This window comes from Echeneis naucrates, chromosome 24 (assembly GCF_900963305.1).
Source record: "Echeneis naucrates chromosome 24, fEcheNa1.1, whole genome shotgun sequence".
NCBI lineage: Eukaryota > Metazoa > Chordata > Actinopteri > Carangiformes > Echeneidae > Echeneis > Echeneis naucrates.
Genome location: NC_042534.1, coordinates 15,350,604 through 15,374,699, shown reverse-complemented (window position 1 = coordinate 15,374,699; position 24,096 = coordinate 15,350,604). Strand labels below are relative to the sequence as shown.

The 24,096-nt window shown below is 38.4% G+C and overlaps 3 protein-coding genes across 3 annotated transcripts; 1 reads left to right on the top strand and 2 right to left on the bottom strand.

Moving 5' to 3' along the window:
• Nucleotides 1–814: 814 nt before the first annotated feature.
• On the bottom strand, nucleotides 815–1,789 carry LOC115037656 (trace amine-associated receptor 1-like). Its single transcript, XM_029496334.1, has one exon. The coding sequence runs from the start codon at nucleotides 1,787–1,789 to the stop codon at nucleotides 815–817; it is 975 nt and encodes a 324-aa protein (XP_029352194.1).
• A 1,621-nt stretch (nucleotides 1,790–3,410) lies between these two features.
• Nucleotides 3,411–4,385, bottom strand: LOC115037657 (trace amine-associated receptor 1-like). The gene has a single exon (XM_029496335.1). It carries the CDS (start codon nucleotides 4,383–4,385, stop codon nucleotides 3,411–3,413), a length of 975 nt encoding a protein of 324 aa, XP_029352195.1.
• A 4,139-nt stretch (nucleotides 4,386–8,524) lies between these two features.
• LOC115037650 (adhesion G protein-coupled receptor F5-like) lies at nucleotides 8,525–22,483 on the top strand. The gene is made up of 24 exons (XM_029496328.1): nucleotides 8,525–8,615; nucleotides 10,901–11,007; nucleotides 12,008–12,056; nucleotides 12,141–12,302; nucleotides 12,375–12,548; nucleotides 13,536–13,667; nucleotides 13,750–13,923; nucleotides 14,243–14,416; nucleotides 14,499–14,681; nucleotides 14,828–14,854; nucleotides 14,944–15,054; nucleotides 15,139–15,224; nucleotides 16,209–16,270; nucleotides 16,438–16,559; nucleotides 16,659–16,871; nucleotides 17,321–17,512; nucleotides 17,677–17,802; nucleotides 17,931–18,112; nucleotides 18,470–18,646; nucleotides 18,747–20,126; nucleotides 20,260–20,301; nucleotides 20,450–20,500; nucleotides 20,608–20,671; nucleotides 21,359–22,483. Exons 2-24 carry the CDS (start codon nucleotides 10,906–10,908, stop codon nucleotides 21,397–21,399), a joined length of 4,026 nt encoding a protein of 1,341 aa, XP_029352188.1. The 5' UTR covers nucleotides 8,525–8,615; nucleotides 10,901–10,905; the 3' UTR covers nucleotides 21,400–22,483.
• The last annotated feature ends 1,613 nt before the right edge of the window (nucleotides 22,484–24,096 follow it).

Sequence of the window (24,096 nt, the reverse complement as noted above, 5' to 3'; positions counted from 1 at the left end):
AAAAAGGCTACAGGTTTACTGTGGTATGATTGGCTTTTTAAAGCCATAGCTAACAAGCACCAGAAAAAAATTGCTAAGCTCGTTAATAAAAACGTCAATTAAATCAATATAGTTTTTTAAAAACTACAATGCCCATGATCCTAGACTATATATGTATGCAAAAATAGTTAAAGGGCCCCCTGTCCTCACAGATTATTAAAAATAAAGTGTTCACATTAACATGCCGTAAAATCCTGCAATCTGTAATGTTCCAGAATTTTCCAGATAGTATAGAAGCGGGAAAACGAATTAACCTTCTGCTGGCTCAAAATAACCCAACCAAGTGTTAAGCTGCATCAGAGCCCCTCAAAACCATTTGACCCAGCATGAACAACCCAACTGTGTGTTTACATTATCCCAAACAACCCATAATTTTGACCCAGCACAATTAACCCAATAATGTGTTTACAGAAACAACCCAGTATTTTTTTTTTGAGAGTATAATAATGACAAACTCCTCCTGAAAAAAGGACAAAAGTCTTGACACAAAGGTTATTTTTTGAGACATTTATTGAAAGAATGAGAAAAAGCGCCAGCCGGCCTGCTATTATAGTGGTAAAAGGGTTCATATTAAATCTCTCTCCAATAAATTAAAATGGTAGTTAATGAGTTAATCATTTCCCACAATTTGGATTTTCTTTTTTTGACAGAAATATGGTTAACAGAAGTCACAAGTGCTCACAAAGCAGCACCCACAGACTTCAGGTCACTCTACTAGTTTTTTTTTTTTCAGGGTTGGTACTGTAGACAGGTCTGCAGATCACCAAACATTCACTTAAAAAAGTTTTGTGTTTGAAAAATCTCCTTTAAATATTTTCCCAGAAACGATCATCCTGAAAGCTGATCGGAACCAGCTGTAGAAGAAAGCGTAGATAAACGGATTGAGCATTGAATTAGACAATGCAAGCCAATTTAAAGTTTCAAACACCTCAATTGGCACTGAAACATGATTCAAAAGCTGAACAGCAAAACAGAGGAAGAAAGGAAGCCAACACAGAAGAAAAACTCCCAGAACAGTAGCCAGAGTTTTTGTGGCCTTTTTCTCCATCTTACTGACAGTAGCTCCAGACTTTGTGCTCTGGATACTGCGTGCCTGTTTCTGAGCAACAAGGAAAATCTTCAGGTAGATACAGAGCATTATGATCACCGGCAGGTAAAATGAGAGAATAGGTCCTAAAATGTTTGCAAGTAAAACATCAATAATACATACATTCGGACATCTATCTGGGTTTAAACCTGCTATTATGAATCCAACAGCAACCAGAATAGAAACACTCCAGCTTCCTAGGATCATGATCACAAACTGAGCGTTTGTCTTTGTGTTGTATGTCAGGGGCTGACACACTGCATAATATCTGTCAATGGAGATGCAGCATAAGTTCAGAATAGAAGCTGTGCTCAGTATAGCATCAAAGCTGTCTCGTACTTTGCAAAACAAGTCTTCATGATACAGACAGGAACTTATAGGGAACTCCAGACCAAGAGGAAAGACTATGACCCCAACCAGCAGGTCGGCCACAGCCAGAGAGAGGATGAGAGAGTTTGTAGGCGTATGGAGCTGTTTGAAGTAAACGATGGAGATTATAACAAGAAGGTTTCCACATACAATTATAACAGATAATGAACTGAAGAATAGATACAACAAAACACATATCGTGGAATGCTTTCTTTTCAGTATGTGAGACACCCTATCGAATTCATAGCATGGATGTATGTCATCAGTTTGGTTGAGCATGGCTTCTGGTGCCATGTTCCCGTGCTCCTGCAAATCAGTTTTAACTCATTAGTCATAACATTGAAAGTGTTACAGTTTTCTAGACATGAATCAAAAGGAGAACAAGTTTTTAGGAATAACAGAAAATTCACATCATACCTTTGAAAATGTCCACCACAATAGAGAGGTCTGTTTACGGTGGAGACACAATCTGGAATGTTATCAACACCCTTCTAATTTTCATAGTAGGTACAGTATTACATTGTCCAATCAGATGGGAGATTTTTTTTCTCTTGATGACATCAGTAGTAATGAAACATGTACTTCAAATTAGATCAGATTTTTAAGTCCTTGTTAATGCCTGATTTATAAACCAAAAAGGAAACTATGTTCCTTTTTCTTTGGGCTTTAAAACCAAAACATTTAAAACACATCAATGTAGAATCATATAAGTATAATTTGTGTTAATACATGTATAGTTTTCTGTAATATAGTAAATATATAGTTTTTTCATCTAAATGGTGGCTTATGGCAAAAGAGTTTCCCCTTTTGTTTTCTATCTTAACGTTGACAACTGTGACTGCAGAAATGTAGGAGTAAGGTTATAGCCCCTGTGACTTTACAAAAAACAACCATAATGTTCTTCAAATAATGTGTTTGAACCCAGAACAGGAAGATTGTGACCTTATTAACAGAAACATGGCTCTTCAGTGGAGTCTGTAGTTTGAAATAAAGATGTAGATGCAGAGATGAGTGGAGGAATGAATCTCAGACTCTCTTCACTGCTGTTTGCAGTTGCTATTTTTCTATTGGTCTTATTCAATCCAGATCTACATTAAAAATCCATCAACCATTTCATTATGACCACACGCCTAATATTATGTAGAGCCCCTCAAAACCATTTGACCCAGCATGAACAACCCAACTGTGTGTTTACATTATCCCAAACAACCCGTAATTTTGACCCAGCACAATTAACCCAATAATGTGTTTACAGAAACAACCCAGTATTTTTTTGGAGAGTATAATAATGACAAACTCCTCCTGAAAAAAGGACAAAAGTCTTGACACAAAGGTTATTGTTTGAGACATTTATTGAAAGAATGAGAAAAAGCGCCAGCCGGCCTGCTATTATAGTGGTAAAAGGGTTATTATTAAATCTCTCTCCAATAAATTAAAATTGTAGTTAATGAGTTAATAATTTCCCACAATTTGGATTTGCTTTTTTTGACAGAAATATGGTTGACAGTCACAAGTGCTCACAAAGCAGCACCCCCAGACTTCAGGTCACTCTACTAGTTTTATGAACAAATGTACAAAAGGCAGGAAAGGAGGGGGAGAAGTGGCCTTATTTAAATTTAGTTATAACGTAGAAAAACATCAAGAGTCTAATCTGGGGAACAAAATTGGACATGCGGCTGACAAGAAGAGAATACTTAGAATAAAAGAATTAAAAACATATAATACAAATGCAAGCGCCAAAGAAGTTTGCACACGACTTACTACACACTTTTCCGCAGTGATTAGACATTATTTACACAGCAGTGCCGCTACTACAAATACTGCAGCCTAGGCAGTGTTGCATCAAGACAGTCCCTGGTGTGCTTGGTTTCAGGGTTGGTACTGTAGACAGGTCTGCAGATCACCAAACATTCATTTAAAAAAGTTTTGTGTTTGAAAAATCTCCTTTAAATATTTTCCCAGAAACGATCATCCTGAAAGCCGATCGGAACCAGCTGTAGAAGAAAGCGTAGATAAACGGATTGAGCATTGAATTAGACAATGCAAGCCAATTTAAAGTTTCAAACACCTCAATTGGCACTGAAACATGATTCAAAAGCTGAACAGCAAAACAGAGGAAGAAAGGAAGCCAACACAGAAGAAAAACTCCCAGAACAGTAGCCAGAGTTTTTGTGGCCTTTGTCTCCATCTTACTGACAGTAGCTCCAGACTTTGTGCTCTGGATACTGCGTGCCTGTTTCTGAGCAACAAGGAAAATCTTCAGGTAGATACAGAGCATTATGATCACCGGGAGGTAAAATGAGAGAATAGGTCCTAAAATGTTTGCAAGTAAAACATCAATAATACATACATTCGGACATTTATCTGGGTTTAAACCTGCTATTATGAATCCAACAGCAACCAGAATAGAAACACTCCAGCTTCCTAGGATCATGATCACAAACTGAGCGTTTGTCTTTGTGTTGTATGTCAGGGGCTGACACACTGCATAATATCTGTCAATGGAGATGCAGCATAAGTTCAGAATAGAAGCTGTGCTCAGTATAACATCAAAGCTGTCTCGTACTTTGCAAAACAAGTCTTCATGATACAGACAGGAACTTATAGGGAACTCCAGACCAAGAGGAAAGACTATGACCCCAACCAGCAGGTCGGCCACAGCCAGAGAGAGGATGAGAGAGTTTGTAGGCGTATGGAGCTGTTTGAAGTAAACGATGGAGATTATAACAAGAAGGTTTCCACATACAATTATAACAGATAATGAACTGAAGAATAGATACAACAAAACACATATCGTGGAATGCTTTCTTTTCAGTATGTGAGACACCCTATCGAATTCATAACATGGATGTATGTCATCAGTTTGGTTGAGCATGGCTTCTGGTGCCATGTTCCCGTGCTCCTGCAAATCAGTTTTAACTCATTAGTCATAACATTGAAAGTGTTACAGTTTTCTAGACATGAATCAAAAGGAGAACAAGTTTTTAGGAATAAAAGAAAATTCACATCATACCTTTGAAAATGTCCACCACAATAGAGAGGTCTGTTTACGGTGGAGACACAATCTGGAATGTCATCAACACCCTTCTAATTTTCATAGTAGGTACAGTATTACATTGTCCAATCAGATGGGAGATTTTTTTTCTCTTGATGACATCAGTAGTAATGAAACATGTACTTCAAATTAGATCAGATTTTTAAGTCCTTGTTAATGCCTGATTTATAAACCAAAAAGGAAACTATGTTCCTTTTTCTTTGGGCTTTAAAACCCAAACAGTTAAAATACATCAACGTAGAATCATATAAGTATAATTTGTGTTAATACATGTATAGTTTTCTGTAATATAGTAAATATATAGTTTTTTCATCTAAATGGTGGCTTATGGCAAAAGAGTTTCCCCTTTTGTTTTATATCTTAACGTTGACAACTGTGACTGCAGAAATGTAGGAGTAAGGTTATAGCCCCTGTGACTTTACAAAAAACAACCATAATGTTCTTCAAATAATGTGTTTGAACCCAGAACAGGAAGATTGTGACCTTATTAACAGAAACATGGCTCTTCAGTGGAGTCTGTAGTTCGAAATAAAGATGTAGATGCAGAGATGAGTGGAGGGATGAATCTCAGACTCTCTTCACTGCTGTTTGCAGTTGCTATTTTTCTATTGGTCTTATTCAATCCAGATCTACATTAAAAATCCATCAACCATTTCATTATGGCCACACGCCTTTTGCCGCCTTTTCTGTCAAGGTCTGGACTCCACAAGACCACTGAAGGTGTGCTGTGGTATGTGGACTGAGTCGTTAGCAGCATATCCTTTACATCCTGGATGTTGGCTGGTTGGCAGAGTTATGCACTGATTCTTCAGCAGTTCTTGGATATTTATTAAATATTATAAAACTTTTAAGGTCTAGATGTAAGCGAGAATTAACCAGTTTTCCATTTTCAGCAGAGTGTGAAAAGAGACCTACCCCTAGAAGTAGCAAACATTTGTGGAAACATTAGGTTATGAAGCGGGAGTGATTGTACAGACATGTCTTCTGTGGCTGCCTCATCCATTCAGGACTAATCTTTGCTCATCTTTGTTCATTTGGTAAAGCCCTCTCAAAAATTTGGTTCTATTTATTTTGGACAAACATAAATGATACGATGGAGCATTTCTACATTGTTAAGACCTCCCTTACCACTTGTTTGTCATTGGTAGAAGCTACCATAGTGATAGATAGATAGATAGTTCTAGGATGTTCTCAATTACAGCTCGGTAGAAGGCTATCAGCAGGTTTTGATCCATGTTGTTCTTCCTGAGTGGTCTCATCATTGCCGTGCTTGTTTGCCATTGCAGAGGTGTTGGCAGTCCAGGAGAGGCCATCAGAGATGAGAGTTCCCCAGAATTTGAAGCCAGAGAGTCTTTCTACACTGCCTACTTATGCAGATTGGAGCAGGTTCAGCAACTCACTTCTCCTCCCGTCGAGGATCAGTTCTTCAGTGTTGATGGTGTTCAATTGCAGATAATTTGCCAAACACCACTCTGATAGTTCCAGGTTCTCGTCCCTGTAGGCAGACTTATCTTCCTTGAAAGTCAGCTCAGAAAGTGTAGTGAGGGGAAGGCAGGCACAATGCCTCCGGAGTACAAATATTTCAGAATTTCAGCAAGGAGTAATCTGATTGTGTAAAGATGTTCTATCATAATTAATGCATACATGTTAGAAAGCCACTTAAGCGTGATGGTGGAAAAACTCCAGGATGCCAGCATCACACAATACAAGTTAATCTGCCATGATAGTTCTTAGTTACTTTTGAGAGGCACATTGGAAATGGTTTCATTGTAAACTTGTTTTAAATTGAAAGGTTCGTTAGTTTGGCTGAAAGTTGTCACTTCATTAGCCAGTCCTCAGGCCTCTATTCAACTAGGTAAGGTTATCATGCTGTTGAAGGTGTCAGTCAGTGTAGTTCTTTAACATGGAGGAGAAGAAAGCCAGTTCTAATCATAGTCCTAATCATTTGATCATAGGTATATCAGTTTGAATCATCCACAGAGTTCACTAAATGGAGAAGAGATGGCATTGTAGGAATAGGAATTGTGATTTTGAGTCAATTTCTGTTTGATGGAAACAAGTTCAATATAAATGTGGGCGGTATCTGGATATTAAGTGACTGAACTAAAGATTTCTTTGCAAAGTCGGTTAAGGTTTAGAATGACTTTGCTGAGTTGAGGTCTAACCGTGTCTGCAGTTTATGGAGTTACAGTTGGTTTCCCGTCTCTGCTTTAACCACAGTTCTATGTTTTTTTTTTCCTGAGAGTTTGTATCAGTAGAGTGTCACGGTCTAACCTTTGCTAAAAACAAAAATTAAAAGTAAATTGACCCTACTCCACACGCAGCTTTCCATAATGATGTCTCCAGTTAAATGATGTGATGCAACAGCCTTCAATTAAAGGTGTGAATGTGTGGTGCAGTTGTTGGTCCCCGAGCTCACTCTTCCACAAAAACAGACATGCACACAGATGACGCATTGCCACATCTCGTCCACCTGGGGCATTACTGGTTCCTGGTGAAAACAAAACAAAAGAGATTCATGTCATTTAATGATATGACCAATGACATAATATACCCACTGAGTCCAATTTAATGAGGAACAAGGAACAGACCCGAGAATTGAGAAAAGTTGCTCGTGCAGTTGAGGGAATTTACTCTGAATATCAACTCTGGACTTTTTTTAAGTCAATAGACTGATTGTGACTGTGACTGTGCACATGGGTCATTGGACTTCATGCGTTTACATAATGGATCATCATAATTTATTTAGTTGGCACTTAATTCTAATGACTCAGTGGCCGTTTTTTCTGGAAACAATGAAAGCTGACCTTGATCTTTTTCTAATCAGCTCATTGCTGGGTCCAAGTGTGACAATGTTCCATCAAGGTCACATATACAGTATTTGAATTTATGTCCGCATATATTTATCACAACCCATGTTTATTTATTACTTGTTTCTGTTTTGTAGTGTGGGTTTATCTTCTTTTGAAAATGTTTTCATGTTTCCTTTTGTATGCCGAGAGCTACCAATCAAAATTTTGGTATACATAATTCATAACATAAGTAACATTCATGCGAATACTGATCTCAACTAACAAATTGGCAAAGGAATTCCCAGCCATTTAATTGGATTGGTAATTTGAATGTAATGGGTTTGGTGCACATCTGTTCAGTATTGTTTGTGTACTCTTCCAGAGAAACAAATATATAGGTACTAGCTTCGCTCTTCTGGACTGACCACCCTTAGGTGCATGTCTCCTCCTGTCTCTGCGCTGGTGTACTCTGGCATCGCCGCTTTATCTTCACAATGTGTTTTTTGTATGGGCCACAACAAACACAGGTCTCTTTTTTGTACTCATGAGTCACAGCCAGTGAGCTGACTGATGCTCAGTGCTCAGGTAATGAGGCCAAGAGAAAAAAAAAAAAAAAAAGCAGCCCTATAGCTTTTGTCTGAACAGGAGAGTCTGGCTTGAACTAAACACTATGGTTTTGTTTCAGAACTCAGCGTGGTACTCTTTGTCTACTAACCAAGATCGAGCCACTTCTTTCATCCTCTGTCAAATATTTTCCACTGAATTGAACTTGTACCGCTTTGTGTTTCTCCAAGCTGATGAAATAAATAGAGCAATGAGAAATTATTAATTATACATTTGTATGACACTGAAACTAACCTGGTGACCAAGTGTTAACCTTTTTTTATAGTATTATGCAATATAAATACATAAAGCACACTATTCCCATCACATTCTTCCCATTCTTGTATAGTCAGCTCAGCGTCATACTCTGTGATTAAAACATCCCAACAACCTGAAATTTTAACAGTAGACTGAAACGCAAGGCTTTAAATCAGATCGGCAGACACAACGAATGCCATCACACAGATGTGTGATATCCTTAACGATACCTGGTGCCAAGCATCAGGGCACTGAACCTGTTGGACAGGTGTGTGACTCAGACATCCAACTCTTTTCAGGAAGTCACTGTCTCTGTTTTATGTTTAATAATTAGTTTGTATGTGGAGATTCACAGGGAAACAACTATTCCCTCCTCACAGAAGCGTAATTTGAGGCCAGGAGACAACACAGGGTAATAAAATATATCTACTCATTTAACACTTCACTCTTATCTGATGGTTATTTCTTATTTATGCCTTTGGGCAAACTACAGTGTGGTCAGCTGTGTCATGCAGAGACAATAAAGGATTTGGTGTAGCTCAGATAGTCTTTACGTGTGCTAAGCCTATTCTGCTGATGACATAAAAACATTTATGAGGTTCCAGAAGGTAAATGAGTTATAAATGGAACTTGATATGAATACTTTATTTTTAATACAATCTATCTATCTTATTTTGACCAGATTTTGAGTGGATTTTTTGAGAGAATTTTGCGTTCTGTCCTTGTTGATCTGTAATGGAACCATCAAAAAAAAAAAAAAAAAATCTACCAGGAGCTGCGTTTGAAAAATCCAGTTTAATCTTGGTTCATGTGTGAAGATGCTCAAATCATATTATCGAGTAAAATGCGCCTTTAAAGTATGAAATGCCATTACCACATTCAAGCTTTTTACAAAGGCTTGCCAAATAATGATTTGGATGGAGGTAATATCACGTCACATCACAAGGCGAGTTAGATGGAGTCCTGCATACCGCACTGTATTGCAATTTATAACTTGCTCGCAGCATTGCACACTGTATGAATCAAATGCCATCCTACATCTCAGCCTTTTCTCCTGTCTGTCTACTCTAAGCTTGGTACAACTGCCTTCTCTTTTTACGCGGTTTGTTGCAGAGCACTGCCTTCTTTGAGCACATTTAAATTTCTGGTCAAATCTGCGAAGAGAGAAACGTGCTGCTTCTTTCCTAATTTCTTTTGAAGAGTCTGAGATGTGTTTCCATAAGGAACCTCTGTATGCCTATTCTGTGCTTGTATTGTGTGAGGATGTGAGGATTTTTTTGTGAAAGTGTATCGTCTTGTGCAGGACTCCCTGGAAAACGAGCTCTGTAATCTCAATTAGTATTTTTGGCCAAACAAAGGTTGAAATCCTAAGAAAATGGATGCTAGCTAGGGGCTTAGTTGTGGGCCCCTTATGGCAGACAGTGTCCAGGAGCATTCTGGTTTTCCAGTCACCCCAAACTGCAAGGAAGCAGAAAAGTGCTTCCTACACACCAAACCTCCACTTAACATTTTATAGTAAATACAAGTGAAATCACAGCACATTGTTCGTCTTTGGTTCATGCTTTTGGTGGCTTTGTCAAGTGATACTGCAGTTACAGTACAGGCCAAAAGTTTGGACACACTTTCCTATTCATTTGAATGAGAAGGCGTGTCCAAACTTTTGGACTGTACTGTATATAAAATCAGGATTTGACAGGACTGTCTATGGTCAAACCTGTGTGCTAGGCTTTGACCCAGTCTTAGGTTTCTGACTCTGCTGCAGGGCAGACTATATAATAAAGATATGGCAGATTGACACTGTGGATTTTTGATCATCCTCACAGAGCGTGTATGCATGTATGTTCGCATAATACATTAATCTGTCACTCCCTTTGTTTCTATCATTTACTGTCAGGAAATGATTCTCTTTTTGGTTTCATGCCAAGCCAATTAATTCAGTAAAATAAATTTTGTTTCCACCCAGATGAGTGTACTAATTACACAAAGAGTGTAATTAGAGAGCAAGGTGTCCCTGTAGTTTCCTATGAGTTTACAGGCCGTTCTCTCCAAATTCTGAGAAGAGTTTGCTTTCTTTTACGGGTGTAATGGGCTTCCAAAATGTTGAATTAAGTTAATTAATGGATTTGTCCAGTTAAGGAAAAACTATGTAATGTTTGATGTTTTCTATGAAGGTTTTATTGTTTTACACACTAAGTACAGGCCAAAAGTTTGGACACACCTTCTCATTCAAATGAATAGGAAAGTGTGTCCAAATTTTTGGCCTGTACTACATATATATCTATATATATATAGATGTATATAATATATATATATATATATATATATATATATATATTAGGGTTAGGGTTATAGATTAATGTTCATTTGATCTTGGTTAAATATTTGTTTTAGAATTGGACCCTCAGTTTTTAGGTTGATTAACTCATGAAATTAAAGTGTGTGAGAATTAGTAGAGAAAGGCCTCACAGTGTTGCAACTTGTTAGCAATTGCTTTGGCCCTTGTTTGCTTACATAGTGAAAAAAAATGTCATACCAGTAATCAGGAAGGTACTTTTTTTTTTTTTATGTTTTACATCCTGGAAGAACTTCACTAGAAATTTGTTCCTTCACAGACTTTGACAACACCTTGTTTCATTAACAGTAAATACAAGTATGCATTTCTTCAGGTTGACTGAATGTTGACTGTTCTCTCTCCAGTTGGGATGGCATTGCCAAAGGCAGTGGGACTCATTGTGGTTCTTCTGGCATTAATCTACACCCTGCAGGATCAGGGACACAAACAGTACCTGAAAACATTCTTTGAGGTAAGAATAATTAAATATAATTATTAATAAGAATGAAGCAGCACTTGTCAGGTTGTAAACATGTGGTATGATGAGTGGGAGCCCTCTGTTATAGTAAGCAAAAAATATATTACTGTAGCATCACCAGGAAGAATTCTTCTTACTTAAAGGTCCTATAAAGACTAAATGTCTCTTTCCCCCCCATAACCTGCATTCAGAAACTGAGCTTTAAAACCAGTTTTCATGACTTGCATTATGTCACAACGAAACAACAGAGCAGTTCCTACCCACCTAGACTCATCATTCAGCCTTGCAGGGTGTGTTTGCTTTGACAACAATCAGCCAATCTCAGAAAACAGTCAGGTTTAGGTTTTTGAGACCACAAGCATATCTTCTTCAGGATATAAAGTTAGAATAGCATATGAATTGGTTAAAATATGGGAAGTTAAGTAAAATTACCAATAATGCAATTAAAAAGAAGTCCACTGTATCTCAGATAGATAGAAAGTATTCACACATTTAAAGTCCTCCACAAATAAAAGTATCATAACAGAATCTTACCAAAGTATGAAATGTTGAAGTATTTGGACTGTAATACATTTTTAAAAAATCAAAACACAACAGCTTCAAAGCATAAAAACAAATTAGCACTTAGAGCTGATTGAGGTTTCACTTTCACTGCAGCGGAGCTTGACTGGCCTTGACCGAAGAGTCACAACATAAATCTCACCATTGTGTTTATTTACTTATTTGCTTTCTACCCACTTAACACAGGCAACAGTCCACCAGACACCACCATCCAAAAAGTTTAGCAGTTTAAAAATAAGGGTTAATATATGTATATGTTTTCATCCAAAGAGTATATATTCCCGCTGAAATGCAGAAGATGTGTCTTGAATAAGCATAATGTCAATTTAAATTGGATCAGTAGTGTTTTTATATGTAGGCTTTACAGTAACTGCTCTACGTGGAGAGACAGACTGCAGAGTTGACGTAATTGGATGGGTATTGATTTTTCCAGGATCTGATGGGTGAAAAAGCATCACACATTCACACGAGAGAAAGTGAGAGTAAGTCAACTATTGAAATGTTTGTGTGCTCATTACAACTGACAACACTGACTCTGGTCTTAATTTGTGTATGTCCTTTCTTAGTACATACACAAGCTTCGCCAGTTTCCTCCACGTACGACTATGCCATCGAAGTGGAAATAGACACCACAGAGCTGGAACACCTCAGACTCCTTTTGCGCGAGAATAGTTTAACACTTCCCATCACCAACAATTTGTCTATTACCAGCATTCAGATCACAACAGGTAGAACAACTTTCTTTGCAGTAGGCCCATCGTTTGTGTGCCATTAAACCTTGATGCTGTTTCTTCACACAGTGTGTTCATTGACTGAGATCGGATACCAGTGCAGATGTGAGGAGAACTTTTCTTGGTTATTTTACCAGTGTGTAATCTATGGGTCCTGTGACACCATTGTTCATCAGACTTGTGGATGCATTAATAACCTTCCAGTTGACGGCCAGTACTGCCAGCTAAACACCATTCCGCCAGGTACACCATGTGGATTCTGTGCTCATCTGTAAAATTCAGGAAGATTTTAAATGCAAGACTTTAACATTCATTTGCTATATTATATAATATATTAATATATATATCAATATATTGAATCAGAGAAGCTGTGTTGTTTTGCTGAAGTGGGGTTTTGAAAATGAAAGGGCCACACATTAATCTGTAAGTAGTCCTGGTAGTTTTATTTTGAATAATACAACACTGAAAAAGGTTATAGTATATGACCAAATATCGCTTGAGATGACTTTCATTTAGAATTGAGATTTTTCTGAATGTCAATGTTTCTGTCATTCTCCCTCCACTAGTTTCCATTCACTGTTTTGTCAATCTGACTAAAGTAAGGTCCAACTGAGCCCGATTCCTGTTATATATAAATATTAGTTGTTGCCCTATCATTCTGGGTACACTTAATCCAACTAGTCATAAAAAATACAGATGACAATAAATCAGGATGGTCAGGCAGTTACATGCATTCATCAGATAGTGTGGCTAAATTGTGGCTCTTTTAGTGTACTGTTCTTTTCATGAGAATCAGCTCACTTTGGGCATTGGTTTTGTTCTTCTGAGTAATGAAAGCTAAAGAGAACATAAACCTGGTGAAACTTAACATTGAAGACTATGCAAACCACAGGTTTCTGCTAGGTTCAATGGATAGCACATTTTTCTTTTCCAATGGAGCACCTCCCCGCTAGTATGATTTGCATCACGAGACAAAAACTGTCTCTTTAGCCATAGTGCAAGTTTCCAAGTTTGGAAATACTAACAGTGCGTACTTGAAAAATTATATTGAAAAATTGGATTTGATTTGAGATTGAAGACATTACGCTTGGCTGTAAGCAATGTTTACAGAGTGAAAGTGTCTACAAAGTAGATCATCTGTGTATGTGCATAATAATAAATAAATAACAACAACAATAATAATAAAAAGAATAATGTTATTAAAACATGTTTCTTGTTCTCTACCCTCAGGACAAGTTGAGGTTGATTTAGTCCTTGAATTGCAAATTCCAGTTCTGCAGGCTAGGGAAGTTCTGAGGTCTATCATTCTCCCCCTTGTCATCAATGATTCTCTAAATGTAACGGCCTTAACATTCACCACAGGTAAGCACAGTTTATTTCTTTCACAGTCAGTAGTGCGGGACTTTTATACTGTGACTTCATTAATTTAGAAATTTCTTCACAGTGTGCCATCCAAACTCAATTGAAGGTCTGCCAGTGTGTCAGTGTGAGGAAGGTTTTGCTTGGCCGTGTGAGAAGTGTTCCATGTTTGGTGATAGTGATTTCACCACCACCACACAAACCTGTGGATGCATCAATGCCCTTCCTTCTGATGGAGAGTTCTGTGAACCAGTCACAAGTCAGTAATAACTTTATAAAGCTTTTTCACATAAACACGGTTAGGGTTGTGTTTAATAACCAGTTAATACCAGTCAATGTTCATTTCCAGCTCCTGGTAGGAGAAACTCTTTCTTTGGTTTTCAAGTACTACTGATGAGTTATTTTCATGTACACAAAAAATCCAAACGCATTAATTCATTAGTTACTCAGTAAACTTTGAGTACTGGGTATGTATGAAAAATGCTAAATATTTTTGTTGATGCCCTCTTTCCTTGCCTGAATTCTTCTGTATAATGGTTAGACTTAAGTGATGGATTTTCTCTGTTCCCCCTCTTCAGACCCAGTGGAAACTGAAATAGTCCTTGAGTTGATCATTTCAGGCTTCAGCATGAATTTCGAGGCATTTGACCTTGAAGGATTCATTCTGTGGCCGAGGGAAGTTCTGAGGTCTATCATTCTCCCCCTTGTCATCAATGATTTTCTAACTGTAACGGCCTTAACATTGACCACAGGTAAGCACAGTTTATTTCTTTCACAGTCAGTAGTGCGGGACTTTTATACTGTGACTTCATGAATTTAGAAATTTCTTCACAGTGTGCCATCCAAACTCAATTGGAGGTCTGCAGTGTCAGTGTGAGGAAGGTTTTGCTTGGCCGTGTGAGAAGTGTTCCATGTTTGGTGTTTGTGATTTCACCACCACCACACAAACCTGTGGATGCATCAATGCCCTTCCTTCTGGAGAGGAAGGAAGGGCAGAGTTCTGTGAACCAGTCACAAGTCAGTACTGCTGCCTTATAGCTTTGTAATTAAAAAGAACACTATCAAAAGATGCGATAAATATCTGCTTTATCAGTCTGAATGTGCTAAAAGTGTTCACATAAACCCGGTAGGGTAATTATTTAACCTCTAATATTACTCCACAGATATCACATGTCCAACCCCAACACCTGGTAAGAGAAGCATGCCTTGTTTAGCAACACGTTTCTAATGGGTGAACATATTTGCTGGAAAATAAGAAAAACTTTTTTCTCTTAAATAGATATGACAACTACAACAGAGAATATGACGACTACAACAGAGAATATGACGACTACAACAGAGACTGCAACAACTCCAACAGAGATAACACCAACGCCGCAAACGACAAGCGGTATTACATTTTAATTATAAAGAATTATATGTTTGTGTCTCTCGTGAAATTATCTCCATATGATGACAATGCTTTCTGTTGTAGAGAGTTTGTCACTTGTCATTGACATCCCTTTTAACGAGGCATTCGCGGACCCAGAGAATGACGTTAATATAAATGTCCGTGAAGCTGTAAGTACCCACGTTGCCTCATAGCCTGTTCCATTGCCTTTTTTACAATGCAGTTGGGTTCTTTTACATAAAAAGAAAAAGGAAAATACTTCACAACGCTGGGAGATGGGGGAAATATTACAATATAGTAATTAATGGGGGGGGGTAACTCCTTTCAGTCAGTTTTTTTGTAATAACAAGCAACCCATGACTTAACTATGACTTTAAAACTATTTGAAAACTTGCATACTCTCTGCCAGTAAAACAGATTTTAAGTTGAGGCTAGTTGAGGCTAGAATTTTATTCTTATTATTATTATCACATTTGAAATTGGTTTATAGGAGGTTATCATGAAGATCTGGGTGGGACCAGGGTTGTCATCCAATCTGACTGATTGGATGAAGCGCAGGCTGTGTACCAGGTCCAGTTGACTTTTAAGAGGGCTGATGCTAAAATGTCACACCAGACGCTTGTCAGTGAGGAGACAGGAAGTGTTCCATTTTCATCCCAAAGGCACAGCTTGTAATGCATTTCCCTATTTTTCAAATATGAAATTTCCTGATGGGACTGTGAGCGTGTATGAACGTGGATGATGTTGTTCGGTGATGTAAAGGTTGGAGTCAACATATGTAAAGCCCCATTTTAAAGAGCAACAGTTCAGGGGCCTGTATGTCAGGACTGAATTGCAATTCTAAGCGTGAATAATTTTGTAATTCAAACATCATACATCACTTATTTGTCATGAGGCTCACATTGCGTTCAAAGAGATAGTAACAATGAAAAATTAACACATATGTCCCAAACCTGTGTGTGGAATTTATTCAGTCACTTTATCCAGGTTTTAACTTTTAAATATTAACTTTATCTTGGACTTGCTATTTTACGTTTTACTTCGCTCCCCACTCTGCAATTATGCATTTAGATTTTTAACCAACCCTAACCCTGACCTTGATACACTGTTGTAGTTCTGTCAGTCATTTGACTGTGATCATCACTTTCTCATAGATTAAAAGACAAAGTGGGAATTTCATCTCAAACCTCGTGTCAGCAGAGCTAACTGGGTTCAGGTAGGTCAAATCTGATCTGTCACTTTGATAATCAGAATTTTTCACATTATTTTTAATCAGGTTAGGGGCATGGAAAACATTTTTAGTATAAGTAATATGGCCCTAAATTAATTGTGTTCTACCAAGTCATGAGTACATTGCCATTGGTATTTTACTTTGTATTACAGGAGTGGAAGCACCATTGGTGATTACACTGTCAGAGCAACTGCTTTTCAACAAAATGAGATTGACAACTTAAAAGCTGGCCTATTTACAGATCTGTCAGCCATATATACCATGATATTTGACAGTAAGTCATTTTTACACATTCTGACAGATGTAATGTTTGCTATATAGCTAATAATTGTGTACAGATTATTTTTATAGTTTCGGCTCCATTCTTTTGCAGGTGGAAAAAGTTTAACATTTCCGCAACCATTTTTGGGGGAAGGCGTGACCTTGACTTGCGGGCCTCCTCCTAGGGCTCTCAACTTCAGCAACAGCTGGACTGCAAAGTGGACACGCGACAATGAGGAGGTTGTTGAGGATAGTCAACACAGTTTTTCAAGAGATGGCAGAAGATCTACTTTAACAGTGTCCAAGTTTTTTTTCACTGATGACGGTAAGAAATCGAGTCAATGTTGTGGTAAATCATTAAAGCTCTTCAGGTTCTGTTTATTAGTTCAGTGCGTTCTGTAGTGGGGCAGAAACAGACAGGAGGAAAGATTGAAACAAATAGAAAACAGGCAGGAACAGTGAAATGGCTGAAGAGAGACCTGAGTTAAAGGCAGTGCTGGCAAGAATGCCAGTAAACAGGAAAACAGGTGTGAACCTGTGAGCCAAACAGGCAGGATTTGTCATATAGAGGTGTGTAAATGGGTGGGAGGGGTTAGGCGGCTGTGCAGGAGTGAGGGGGGAGGGGACGCCCTGAGTGCACAGCACCAGATGACTTGTTGTTTTGCTGCCTTGTCACAGGATGGCACTGTTGTCCAACATATTTTTGCTTTAGTTTTGGCAACACTTCCCGCGCATTTATTTGACTGATCACCTTCAATTCACCTGTCATTTCAGGAAATTATGAATGCAGGATTCGCGACAGAGGTATTTTCAGAGAGAGATCCAATGGATCTCTTACCTCCAGAGAAAAACCTTTGATCCGTGTAAGCCCCAAAAACTTCAAGAAAAGGTGTGAGGCAGGTGTGCAAGTGACCGTAAATTGCTCGGTCAACAGCCCCTACACTGTTGAGTTTAAAGGTGTCACAGGTAAGCCTGAAGTACAAAAATAAAGCAGTCAGACAGCTCTGTGGGATATCACTTCTCCTTATCTCTTGATTTAGATTCCTCATTATTATATTGACTACTTTTGTAGTGGTGTTGTTGTTGCTGTCATATTTTTGTTTGTTTGTTTGTTTTTTTTTTATGTTTAGACCCAAGTCGTGCAATCACACATGTGTTCACAATTTCCGCCGACTGTCCACCCCAGACGTTTACTTGTCAAGTGCGTAACTTCAACAATTTTAGTGAAAACATAACAGTGAGTTTCTCCAATGAGGGTAAGTGCTCTCGGAAACAAATGAAATGCTTGCTCAAACAATTTTCACGTTTTGTTAGTTTTTCAGGTTACTTCATACACTTTCCCGTAGCCAAGTACTGATGACAAAACTCGCTCCTTTCTCTTCAGATTTCACTTGCATCGATCATCCTGACTTTGGATCTGGAAATGTTAATGACGAGGGTGTAAAATCCTGCGGAGAAGACGAGGTGGGAGAAATAAGGGCAATTTGTAAGGAAAATGGCACCTGGGAAGTCAGGGAAAGAAACTGCGTCCTGCGAAAAATTAACGACCTTCTCATCCAGTCTGAGGTGACGTTGCTCTCCAGCTGTTTTGGGGCACCAGGATAGCATCACCAGGAATGTTTTCAATGAGCTGGAAAATCAGGAATAATGATTTGGCATCCAGTTATAAATGGCCATTATTGCACACTGCTCCTGGTTTCATCCTCAAAATTGCTTTGATGTAGTCAGTGGTAAACTACCTGCATGGCCTCGCAAACAGGACTTGCCACTTGAGAATTAACTTCAAAATTCCAGCAGGATAGTCTTGTTTTCTAGAATAAACTAATGCTCAAGATGTCAGAGATGCTCCGAGTGAACAACACCTCTCATATATTCACTTTATTTTGAGTCAAATGCTAATATTACTTACCTTTTTTTTTACAGTTCTTAACTGAGAATTCACTGCCAGCATTCTTGGAACAACTCAGCAGCACCATTCTCAACTTGAGTCAGGAAGTCATTGAATCGCCTGCCAACATTAATGCCACTGTTGAGATACTCCGAAATGTGGCAAACACAACATTGTCACTGAATATCTCGATAGGAAAATCTGCAATGGAGGTATGTGGATTTGTCTGCTGGGGCATCCTGAATGAATCACATGTACACATTATGTGCTACATTTCACATTATCAAATGAACTGCTTTCCTTTCCATTTAGGATGTCTTATTAACTGCAGGGATCCTCACATCTGATGGGGCTAGGGATTCATGGGAAATTCTGAGGAACGAGGCAAACGCAAATGTTGTGCAATTGAGAACCACCATACCTGAAGCTCGAAGTCCCAGCTCCTCATTATTACTGTCTATTGAAACTATAACCACTAACCTTCTTACTGATTCCTTTGACATAGTGACAGATTTCATTCTGTTGAACAAAACGACTTTCACTGACAATTTCAATGGGGACTTCAATTCCTCAGTGGAGATAGACATACCGGAGGCCGGCACAGGAAGAAAGTCGCTCACCGTGATAACATTTTTCTCAATGGATAACGTGCTTCCTGCCAGAGATGAGGAGAATTCAACGTCCAATGTCATCAATGGGAGGGTTGTGCTGGTTCAGTCCAACAGCAACATCAGTAATGTTTCCTTTGCGTTTGACATCAGTAACACCACTCTGAGAAACCCTAAGTGTGTCTTCTGGAACTTCAGCCTCTTCAGTAATCTCGGAGGATGGGATGACGAGGGCTGCGAGCTGATAGCCAGCACAGACGAAACCTTCACCTGCAGCTGCACACATCTGACCTCATTCTCTATCCTTATGTCCCCTTTTGCTCCTAACAGCTTGACACTGGCAATCATAACCTACATCGGAGTGGGCATATCCATGGCGTCCTTGGTTATATGCCTCATCATTGAAGCTGTCATATGGAGAAAAATAAGACGGAACAACACATCGTACTTGCGTCACGTATCCATAGTTAACATTGCTGTTTCTCTCCTGATTGCAAACATTTGGTTTATTATTGGTGCAGCCATCTCAGAGGCAGAATCCAAAAACACATCAGCATGCTCTGCAGCCACCTTCTTTATCCATTTCTTCTACCTCGCCCTGTTTTTCTGGATGTTAGCTTCAGGTCTGCTGTTACTCTACCGCACAGTCAATGTCTTCGACAACGGGCTGTCAAAATCGGCCATGTTAGCTATCGGATTCACACTAGGCTACGGAGCACCTCTCATCATTGCAGTCATTACCATAGCTGTAACTGCACCAAATCAACAGTACATCCAGGGTAGTGGGGCCTGCTGGCTCAACTGGGAAGAGTCCAAAGCTCTCCTGGCATTTGTTATTCCAGCACTTACAATAGTGTTTATAAACATGTTCATCCTGTGTGTGGTCATATACAAAATCCTGCGGAGAAGGGTGGTGAGAGACTCTGCACAAGCCAATGAGAGGCATGTTCTGGTGGACATTGCAAGAAGTTTGGCAGTCCTCACACCATTTTTTGGATTAACCTGGGCTCTGGGAGTTGGAACTGTGACCAGCCCAACCAACGAAGGGATCCATATTTCATTTGCCTTCTTCAATTCACTGCAGGTATATACAATGGCACTAATACATTGTTACCATTATTCTGTGGCATATTATATCTATATATATATATATATATATATATATTGTCTTGCAATTTTTTCATCAAAGTCCTCTACTACTACTTACCTTTATAAAGGGCTTCTTCATATTGGTGTTTGGAACACTGTTGGACAAAAAAGTACGTATGAATCAATATTCCAAAAACAATTGGCTGTCATTTGAAAGCGAAATGTAAATGAATCTCTATTTGAACTTCATAAAAACATATTTCATTAGAGGCAAACTTTTTATATGCATGTGCTAATTTTTGAGAATTAACTTTTCAGGTGAGGTCAGAAATCATAATCAGGTCTCAGACATCCAGTGGCGGGACAAGGGTAAGAACAGTTTTAGAGGTCATATCTCTTATTTATTTTCTCATTAGTAGCGCAGCGGTCTTTCCCAAATATTGTAGTGAATCCTCCTTTTTCAAATATTCTTACAGGACACCAGCACTGCAACATTATCAGGTGGACTGGGATTTTTCAGGAGGTGGCGAAGAGGAAGAGGTATGACACCAGTTACAAAAGAAAAACAAGCTTCAACAAGTTTTTGCCCCACACTGTTTTAGCTCTCCAAATAATAAGGACTGCCTGTTGTATCCAGCCCATTCTGCAGACATTGTTAGTATATTTGCATGATTGTTGTATTCATTCTGATACTCATACCAAAAATACCCAGGTTACCTTAGTAATTACTGAAATAGCCCATGTTCAGGCTAACATAACACTATACAGAAATCAATTCTTCTTCCATACTTTAAAACCACATCCTTTATGGGAATTTACACAAATTACCTAAAATGTGGCTGCAGTCAAGTTTTTATTCAGGAATTGAAGCATACAATAATAGTAATTACATTAAATCCATACAAGGCTAATAGCATAAATCACAATCACAAGTTCAGGTATTTGTATCGGGACAGAAAAAAATGTATTGGCACCTTCCTAGTTAACAATTAGGGGGTGCTGGAGACTATCCCAGCTCGTGCTGGGTGAGGGTCGGGATCCCCCTGGGCAGGTCGCCAGTCTATCACAGGGCCAGCACACAGAGACAGACCCACACCAACAACCGGGGACCAAAACCACCACCTTCTTCTTGTGGGGCAACAGCACTAACCACTATGCCACTTGTTTCTTTCCATCATAATATTTTCCCTAAAACTCAGTCATATTGTTTGGTTTGTATTTTTTCAGATGGTTACAATGTGTCAGCTCAGACCTCCAGCAACAACTGATGAGCTTTGCAGTCAGTTGGAATTACAACCAGCGAAGAAATCACATGGGCAGATCATAGTTTGGTATCTGTACTGGTGCTTGCATTGAATATCTATTTTTTTAAATAATTTTTGATAGAAGTTTAAATTTGTACTGTAAACAATCCAATCTACCTATCAGAGAAACTTTTTATGAATGTGAGTGTGTGTGTGTGTGTGTGTGTGTGTGTGTGTGTGTGGCCCAGGTATTCCAATTCGTGTGGAGACCTTCATCGGTTTATACTGACACATTTGGGAGACATGCGGACAACAAGCTTGTGCATGAGTGCGCATTTGTGCGTTTGTTTAGACAGGTAAAATATTTTACCTATGTAAGGAACAGCAAAGTAGATGCAAAAAGATTCTTGTTTTGGTTTGCCAATCAAATCAGCTGCACAAAGCCAGCATACTTTATACCATCACATTGACAAATTGACTTGGTCAGGGCTATAAAGCAAATGTAGTTCCAAATACACACAAGGAGAAAAGTAGGATGCTCTAAGATGCTCCTTTCAACATGCTTAGAAAAAGAAAGAAAACTCTTACTTGCAATGTTTGTGTCACTTTTTTGCGGACCAATATGAGTTTTAGACGGCCTCACTGAGGATGTTTTGGCTCAGTAAACATTAGACCAAGGCCATGTTAAGATACTTTTCCAGGAAATGAATGCATCCTACAGCGTGTGATGTTCCCAAAAGATTGTGTGTGTCTGCAAGCGTATTACTTGATATTGAGTATGTATTTTAAACATTAGTTCTTTTTAATTTATAGTGGACAGAAGTCACAACTGCACATTTTTTACATTTGTTTCCTCAGGAGGAGTAAGGCCAGTGTTCAGTGATTAACATGAGGTCTGTTTGTTTTGATTAGATGTATGTTGCCTGCAGGTTTTTGTAGCTTGTAAATAGAAAAACAAAAGAACACAACGGAGGCAGCAAATAGGATTGCTTAAAGCCACTGTGCTTTTTATGTAAAAAAAAAAAATTTCAGGTCAAAGTAGATATCCTTTATAATTAAAAGTGTCATTAAGATAATGTATGATTTTGTTTGTTGCATTCTGTATATTTCCCCCCCAAAAAAATCAAATTGTAATACAATATGATTATTGTATGAATAATACATGAATAATACATGATGTGCTTCTGATTATGAAAAAATGATTAGTGATTAAAATTAAACTCATCCTATCTAACAATTTTTCCAATTCCTTCTTTGCAACTCCTTTCGACTCTTTATCCTAACCGACGGTTTAGGACTAGGTAAAATCTCTGTTAAATCTTACAGAGCTCTTGATTTCAGACATGATGAGTGAGGCTAAAAGTAACTGGGGTTGTATCATGGCCCTTTCAAAGATTGTGCTCACTACAGTGGACAGAAATTTGAAATTAGTTTGCTTTTATATGCTTGAGTCTTGATGTAAAAGTTGCACATCAGGCTCCACAGTGTACGTGTGTGTGTCGTCCTGACGTCCAGCTGTTGTGAGTGCAAAAAAAGGTTCTGAAAAGACGAGACGGCCTTCTATTCTAGAAGACTTGGAGGTAATAAAAAAAAAAAAGAGTATTTCATAGTATTCATAGAAAAACTTATTTTATTCACTGTTTTGTTAAAAATATATTTCATTAGTTAAAAATTCAAAATCATATTGTCCAGCCGATTGAACATGTCACCAACTCCTTGAAAAATGTGCATATAAAATTTAACAAACTTGGCAAGTAGCAAGAGCCTAACTTAGCTGTTTTGGTTGGCCTGTGGTTGTTTTTATCCCGAAGCAGGTTTTTGGATTTGCATTTGCCATTTCCAAACAGCACTAGCTGGTAAATAAAACTGGACATTATATGTTGCAGCTATAAAAAACAAATACCAGAGAAACAGAGCATGTGAGGTTGAATCTATTTCAGTAGTCTGTACAGTAAGTAAACAAAGAAACTCTGACTCCTTCTGTGAATATATTCCCTTTACGCTGCTTGCAGGTTTACTTTTGAAGTTTTGAAGCCAGGAGAGCATTGACTTGATTTATAGTCTGCCTCTTTTTCTCTCCAACATCTACAGTTAGCAGAGCTTAGCGTTAAGACCAGCTCTTAAAACATTTTATTCACATTTTGGTCATTTATTTCATATAAAAAAAAGTAAAAACACACCAAACTATTCACATACCTCTTTTGTTCATTATAGAATTTATAAACCATCATCATTTCACTCAATCCACCATCATTTGCACAACTGGAATTTTCACATTTCTGAAAAGTCTGTGGATAGTCTCATTCACCAGTTAATCACACATCTGATATAAAAACACAAACTTTTACTCCCCAATTGCATGGAAGAAGATAACAACCTGCCCAGGAATACATTAAAAAGGCCCTGGTTCCTAACCCTAAACCTTCTTTGGTCCAAATAAGGTTGACCGAAGCCTTCTTGATCAGTCAGCTGTCCTCCTTGGCCAGAATACAGATTACTGCATTGACCAGAGGACAATTGGTTTCCTCAGATAGGCAACTTTTGTGTGACCTCTGGAAGGAGGGAGTCTAATTTGCTAAACAAATACCCATGGAAAGTCAAAGGACATCCTGAGTAGATGAGCTGGCACCGAGACATGCCATTAATGCAAATGCTCTTTCAAGTCAAAGTAAGGGCCGCCCTCCATCTTTACCCAACACATACACACAAATGCATCACCAT